The following is a 7,839-nucleotide window of genomic DNA, read 5'->3' as shown; positions in this document are numbered from 1 at the left end:
CATCAGTGTAGGGGATACCTGTCCTACCCAGTGTGGGAAGTAGGATGGGTTCTTTTGGCAGATATGTCTGAGAGTTGTGTTGAGATGTCTTAGGCATGAGGCAGACTGAATTGATGATGTATCAAATAGCGATAAACCTGATTGACATCTGCTTGAAAGAGATGTTAATCCAAGAACATATGTTTTATAGTATAGACCCAATGCCACGACGCATAGCGTACTTTAAGATGACAGCACTTGTTCTTTTTTTCCCTTTAGATTATCCAAGTGGATCATATGGAAATAATAAACCAATCCTTGGCTGTTGAGTTTGAACTCTTAGGATTTTCATACCAACCTGAGGTAAAATGTGCTCTGTTTTTGATTTTCCTTGTGATTTACATGGTCACCCTTACTGCTAACAGTCTCATCATCGTTGCGATCCAAGCTGGTTCTCGCCTTCGCACTCCAATGTACTTCTTCCTCAGCAACTTGTCGTTCATAGATATTTGTTATACATCTTCGACAGTTCCCAAGGTGCTTGAGGGCCTGATCTCCAAGAGGAGCGTCATCACATTTGCTGGATGCGCGGCTCAGATGTACTGCGCCCTCTCCTTGGGTGTTACTCAATGCATCCTTCTGGCTGTCATGGCATGGGATCGCTACGTCGCCATTTGTAACCCCTTGAACTATGTAATGGTTATGAACAGGAGTTTCTGCATTACTCTGGCAGTCGTTACCTGGTGCAGTGGATTTCTCCTGTCAGTGGTTCATGTGTCTGTCACACTAACGGTTCCTTTCTGTGGGCATAGCAAGATTGATTACTCATCATGTGAGGTGACCGCTCTGCTACGACTGGCTTGCACAGATATCCGCTTACAAGAAGGTGTGATTTTTCTGATGTCTGTATTTATCCTTTTAGTCCCATTCTCCATAATTCTCTTCACCTACTTCTACATCATCTCCACCATCCTGAGGATGCCGACAGCGGATGGAAGACAAAAGGCCTTCTCCACCTGCGGCTCACACATGCTGGTGGTTACCCTCTTCTTTGGAACAGCAATGGCGATGTACCTGAGACCCAGGTCAAAGATCTCTCCGGAGAAAGATAAAGTTCTGACTCTAATTTATGGAGCTGTGACTCCAATGCTCAATCCCCTCATATATAGTTTAAGAAACAAAGAAGTCAAGGCCTCTCTGCAGAAACTTATCTATAGCTCAAAGTTTTCCAAAGTGCCTGAGGGCAGAGCCTAACTCGTTCATGGAGAAGCTCAGCACTATATCTTTATGTATGTATACATATGTTTTATTGCAGTATAGCATTGAGGGAACGGTGGGCCTGGTTCACCAACTGCGTCTTACGGTACACAAAGTAGCACTATGGGATTCGTAAACCTATGAGTGGAAATCCCCACGCCTTCTTTCTTTACTATGGGGAGGTCATCACACATGTAAGTTTACTACTTAATAATTAACATGGTAAGGACCAGGAGAGCGGCTGGAGAAAGGGAAACATTTACTAATAAATCAGCACAGTGCATGGAAGGGTATGCAGGGGTTTACAGAGGGACAGATGTCCACCCACAGGAGTAAAGTCACTGTTATTCATAAACTGCACTTTAAAAAACTACAACAGCCAAATAGGCCCCAAAACAGCAGTAAATGTACTCCAGCCCAGATCTGGGAAAACCCAGTGCCATACATGGGCAAACACTGCTACTGCAACACCATCCCATAGAAAATATTGGAGACAGGGATTCAAAATGGCACCCAAGAGGAAATACTGTTAAAATAAAAAAAACATTTGTTTTGAATTTTTAAACACATCCATAAATTTGATATTGAGAAAATGTATATAAATAAAAATAAATCCTTATTTTTAGATAACATATGTTACTATCTTTTTTATTTAAAATATGATAAGTAAATATAAACATTTTACATTAGGCGGATAATATCATAAATCTTTAAAGAAACATTCAAATGTAATTTAATATGTTTCACTTAATTAAATATTTTTTTCAAAATGAAGTTAATAGTGCAGTAGTATCTTAAATATATTGCCCTACATTAAAATATATATTTAACATTAGTATACATTAATATTTAACATACATATATTTGCATTCCTCTTTTAAAGTATAATTAACATTTTACATTGTCCCTGTCCTTTTCTATAGGTAGGCCTCTGCCCTGGTGGAGGAGAACTCTGCCTACGCCTCATAACTGCAAAAAGAATGAATGATGGACAGAATGCAGAACAATGTCATACATTCGCCCCAGTACAGAGATCTGGGCCTTGTTTTTGCTACGTATCATAGCTAGCATCTTATCGTCCATCTAGTGTCTGAGACTTTATCATTATAATTATTATTGTTATTAATGAGTTTTTGTAAAGCGCATGGCTACCCACAATTGGGGTACCCAGGGCTAACAGATCTACTGAAAAATATACGGTTTTGAATGAAAAAAGTTTGTTTTCATTTGCTTCATAGAACTTAACAGGCTTCCATTGATTCTAAGAGGAATGGGAAGGGAGTTCCAGAGAGTGCTTACCAAATATGCGAACGAGCGCCCCATCTCTTGCTCCCTGAATTCTAGGGACAGCATGAAGGGAAAGGTTGTTCGATCTCCATTATCTAGGGGTGCTAAACGGGGCAATGAGATGCCAAAGGATATGTGGGCCACACGTATGCTTTACCTTGAGAACGATGCGTAACCATTTAAATTCTGTTTGTTTTATGGGCATCCAAAGGAGTTTGGCGAGGGCCACGCATGCTGATTGCATTTTGAGCCTCTGCGTTTTGCGGGACTTGCAACTTTTTGGTGAGATATATAGGGCTGCCTAGATAAAGAGGGTTGCCGTGATCCAGACAAAAGAGTACAAAGCCTTGGAACACCGTCTTCTGGGTTTCCGTAGGAAGCCACTTGAGCGTCTTTTTAAGAGCTCTTAAGAGGTCGAAGCAGGTACCTGTAACTTTCTTTTACTGGGAGGCCACGGTTAAATCTTTATCCAATATGACCCCATGGCGCTTCACTTCTGGTTGGGAGGGTGCCCCCTCAAACTCAGGGGTCAGAGGAGTCGATTCTATAATGAGAAGTTATTTCCAATCACCATGACCTAAGTTCAAGTTCAAGTTCGAGCATTTATATAGCGCGCTACTCACCCAGAGGGTCTCAAGGCGCTTGGGGAGGGGGTTCATGATTTGTCGAATAGCCAGGTTTTGAGTTCTTTTCTGAAGGAGATGTGGTTTTGAGTTCTTTTCTGAAGGAGATGTGGTTTTGAGTAAGGCGGAGGTGAGTGGGGAGTGAGTTTCAGGTCCTAGCAGCAAGGAAGGAGAATGATTTGCCACCCATGGTGGATTTTCGGATGCGCGGGACTGCGGCGAGGGCTTGATTGGATGATCTTAGTTGGCGGGTGGGTTTGTAGAAGGACAGTCGAGTGTTGAGGCAATCGGGTCCTAGATTGTAGAGGGCTTTGTGTGCGTGGGTGAAATGGCGGAAAGTGATTCTTTTGTTGACAGGAAGCCAGTGGAGGTCTTTTAGGTGGCCGGTGATGTGATCTTGGCGAGGGATGTCTAATATGAGTCTCGCTGATGCGTTTTGGATGCGTTGGAGTTTTTTCTGTAATTTTGCCGTGATTCCGGCGTAGAGGGTGTTTCCATAATCCAGTCGACTCGTGACCAGTGCGTGGGTGACAGTCTTTCTTGTCTCGAGGGGGATCCAGCGGAAGATTTTTTTTAGAATGCGAAGTACGTTGAAGCAGGAGGATGACACTGCGTTGACTTGTCTGGACATCGAGAGAGAGGAGTCTAGGATGAAGCCAAGGTTGCGTGCATGGTCTGTGGGGGTGGGTGCTGTGCCCAGAGCGGAGGGCCACCAAGAGTCGTCCCAGGCAGTGGGGGAAGATCCTAGGATGAGCACCTCGGTTTTGTCTGAGTTGAGTTTTAGGCGGCTATGTTTCATCCATTCGGCTACTTCTTTCATGCCTTCGTGAAGATTGGTTTTGGCGGTGTTGGGGTCTTTGGTGAGGGAAAGGATTAACTGGGTGTCGTCGGCGTACAAGATGATGTTGAGGTTGTTTTGACGCGCGATGGAGGCGAGAGGGCTCATGTCAACGTTGAAGAGGGTGGGACTGAGTGAAGATCCTTGTGGTACGCCACAGATGACTTCAGTGGCCTCTGAGATGAATGGGGGAACTCTTTGAGTTCTCCCAGCGAGGAATGAGATGATCCAGTCCAAGGCTTTTCCTTGTATGCCAATGTTGCTGAGGCATTGTATAAGGGTGCTGTGGCAGACTGTGTCGAAGGCGGCGGAGAGGTCGTGTAGAATGAGGGCCACAGTTTCTCCGTTGTCTAGTAGCATTCGGATGTCGTCAGTCGCTGCGATGAGGGCGGTTTCGGTGCTGTGTTTGGCTCGAAACCCGGATTGAGATGGATCGAGGGAGTTGTTGGATTCCAGGAAGGCGGCGAGTTGGCTGTTGACGGCTTTCTCAATGACTTTGGCCGGGAATGGGAGGAGGGAGATGGGTCGGTAGTTTTTAAGTTCCGAAGGGTCTGCTGTGGGTTTCTTCAGAAGGGCGCTGAGTTCGGCGTGTTTCCAGCTATCTGGAAAGGTGGCAGAGTTGAACGAGCAGTTGATGACATCACGAAGATGGGGTGTGATGTTGAAGATGTAGTCGGGGCAGGGGTCGGTTGGCAAGCCAGAGTGGATTGAGTTCATTAGGCAGGTGGTGTCTTCGGTGGTGATTGGGTTGCAGTTGCTAAGGATGTTAGTTGGCGGAGTAGGATCTGAGGGGGGTGGGGAGGGCTGATCGCTGGGGGTATTCTCGAAGCTGTTGTGGATGTCGGCAATTTTGTTGTAGAAGAAGGAGGATAGCGTATCACAGAGGTCTTGGGAGGGAGTGATGTCGTTAGATGCTGCGGTGGGGTTGGTGAATTCTTTGACGATGTTGAAGAGTTCCTTGCTCTTGTGAGAGTTGTTGTCGAGACGATCCTTAAATGCTGATTTCTTGGCGGATCGAATCAGTTGGTGGTGTTTGCAGGTGGCTGCTTGAGGGAGGCCATGTTGTCGGTGGTTGGGTTTTTTCTCCATGTTTTCTCCAGGGTGCGGCATAGCTTCTTGGATTTTTTAAGGTCATCATTGAACCAGGTAGCCTTTTTGCTGGTTGATTTGATCTGGTGCTTTTTCAGGGGTGCTAATTCGTCAGCACTGTGGGTGATCCATTGCTTGAGCTTGGTGGCCGCTTGGTTTGGGTCCAATGAGAGGGTGGGAGGGTTTTGGTTGAGTGATGTGAGGAGTTGGTCGGAGGTGATTTTGTTCCAGTTTCTTCGAGGAATAGGTTGTGGGCGGTTGTGGTTCAGGGTGGTTTTGTAGCTGAAGTGAACACAGCTGTGGTCCGTCCAATGGAGAGCTGTGGTGCGATCGAAGGAGATATGCTTTCTGGAGGTGAAGATAGGGTCGAGTGTGTGTCTGGCTGCATGGGTGGGGGTGTCAACAAGTTGGTTGAGTGCCAGGTTGGCCATGTTGTCCAGAAAGGTGGTGGTGTTGCTGTCGTGTTTGTTTTCAAGGTGGTAGTTGAGGTCTCCTAAAAGAATGTAGTTCGCGGAGGCGAGGGCATGTGGGCTGACGAAGTCGGTGATGTCATCGCTGAATTGACTACGGGTACCTGGAGGCCTGTAGATGAGGGTGCCTCTAAGTGTGGTCCTAGGGTCGGTGTGGATCTGAAAGTGGAGAAGTTCGGCGGTTGCAAGATTTATCCCCATTTTATCCCCATTTAGCTTGAGTTAGCTGGTCGCCATCCAACTGGTCACCTCTTCCAGACAATTAGTAAGCCTTTCAGATGTTGAGCCAATGTTCGGCAACAAGGTGATGACAATCTGAGAGTTGTCTGTGTATCACACCAAGATAAAATCTAGGGCACCAATGCTGTTTGATAGAGGGCACACGTGCACATTAAAGAGCGTAGGGCTCATAGAAGAACCGTTTAAATTGATGTGTTTCCAAAGAGAAAGGTCCTTCACTGACTTGAAAGCTCCTATTATTATCTAAAAATGAACCCAACAGTTTTAGACTGTCGGAAGTTGTGCTCAAATTGAGAAGAATGAGCGCAGCAACCCGCCCAGATCCAGTGTCTTTTTAAGGTTTTTTCTGGCCAACGAGAGAGTTGTCTCTGTGCTGCAGCCAGATCGAAAACAAAGTCTGGTGAAGTAGGTTGTTGGTATCCAAAACATCTGTAAGAGAGTCATAGAAGGAAGCTTGGTCTGTATATACTATACCAAAGTCCAGGGAGTCCCCAGCGGTATAGCAGAGGCTAAATTAGGTAAGTACTAAAAGCTCTCTTTGTGGTTGTGTTGCAAGCAGTTACACTTATCCAGAGTGTGTGTTAAGTATCTATTGTATTCACTCAATCAAGGTGATGGCACACACCCAGAGGCAAAATCTAGATCAATTAGGTAAGTATGAAAAAGGTATACTTATGTTTTATTTTAGAACCAAGCAGGACTTGGTACAGGTAAGTAAAATATACTCTCAAATGCAAGACTGTTCAAGGTAATGCAGTTGTGCTTGAAATTGCAATTGTTAGAGGATTGTAAATGCTTTGAAAACTGGTAATTATTTTGCATTACTCTTCGATTATTTTGAGTATCGGGGTGGTGTGCCTAGATACCACACCTTAGGTTCTCTCAATACAAGGTTAGCATGACTTTTTATACTTTTCAATTGAGTTCTATTTTCTGTATATAACAACAGTTCAACACTTAGACATTTGGTTTTGGCCCAAAATCTCTGTATATGGTGAAAAAGTGTTAGCGGTTTTGAAAGTAACTACACGATTTACAACGGTGGGAGTTAGAGGTTAGGACCAAGGTCCAGATGGGCACCAAAATTGCGCAACAAGCAGCACTGGGGCAGCCCGGTGCAGAATGTAGGAATCCAGTGTTAGCCAATGGGGGTCTTTGGGTAGGGACTGCTCACAAGCAGGCCACTCAGGTTTGGGAGCAAAGCTCCTAATGTTAAGATCAGCACTGCAGGGGCCAACTATCAGCACAGGAGTTTCACCCCCATTGGCAATGGGGTGGCCTGGTGCAGAGTGCAGAGGCTCAATGTGGAGAAGTGTGACTCAATGGTTAGAGCGGCAGACCCTGATGCATTGGTCTGGCCCGGGACCAGAGTTCAATTCCCTGCCTCGGCGGGTCTTGGGCTCAAAATTCCACGGACCTGATAATTCTCGCCTCGGTGCCTAGTCTAATCATGGAGTCCCAATATGCAACTCTGGGTAATAGCTTGCTTAATCTCCACAACGGCCCCCACAATGATAAGGATGCCTGGCCTCCACCTTGGGGGTGCCCAGGAGTGGACGCCTCACAGGGAAAGCCAGGATAGGTTCCACAGCGGTATTCGTACAAGCGCCTTGAGACCCTTGCGGGTGAGTAGTGCGCTATACAAATATCAATTTACATTTACGTTTACAATGTTAGCCAATAGAGCCTTCGGTTAGGGAACATGTAAGCCTGGGCAGAGTTCACAGGTTTCAGCTACGCAGAACTCCGCAAAGTGACAAAGATAACTCTTCTGTGCAACGCGGAGGTCCACAAGCGGCGGAGTGCGTTAGGGTCATGCCGTTCACAGTGAATTTCAGCGCCAGGTGTTTGTCCAGTGCTGGAATATCATCATGAACAGCACCATGAGCAGCGCAAGAAGGCACTGCTTTCTTTCTGCTGCTCAGGTAGATTTTATACCTGAGCTGCAGCTTTCTCAACACGAACGGAAGGTTTCTCAACACGAGTGGTTGCGAGCAAATGCGATCACTTGCATTGAGAAATCCCACCGCCCACGCTGAGAAACTTGCCAGGAGGT

At 45.9% G+C, this 7,839-nt stretch overlaps 1 protein-coding gene across 1 annotated transcript; it reads left to right on the top strand.

The window, feature by feature from the left end:
- The first annotated feature begins 276 nt into the window (after positions 1-276).
- Positions 277-1,233, top strand: LOC147709922 (olfactory receptor 2K2-like). Its single transcript, XM_086926128.1, has one exon. It carries the CDS (start codon positions 277-279, stop codon positions 1,231-1,233), a length of 957 nt encoding a protein of 318 aa, XP_086782254.1.
- The last annotated feature ends 6,606 nt before the right edge of the window (positions 1,234-7,839 follow it).

This window comes from Lissotriton vulgaris, chromosome 6 (assembly GCF_964263255.1).
Source record: "Lissotriton vulgaris chromosome 6, aLisVul1.2, whole genome shotgun sequence".
In the NCBI taxonomy this organism is placed as follows: Eukaryota; Metazoa; Chordata; class Amphibia; order Caudata; family Salamandridae; genus Lissotriton; species Lissotriton vulgaris.
Note: the sequence above shows the minus strand (reverse complement) of the source record. Positions and strands in the feature narration are given on the sequence as shown.

What these genes read in the sequence shown, in the direction of transcription:
- LOC147709922 (XM_086926128.1), top strand. Translation starts at nt 277, where the DNA reads ATGGAAATAATAAACCAATCCTTGGCTGTTGAGTTTGAACTCTTAGGA.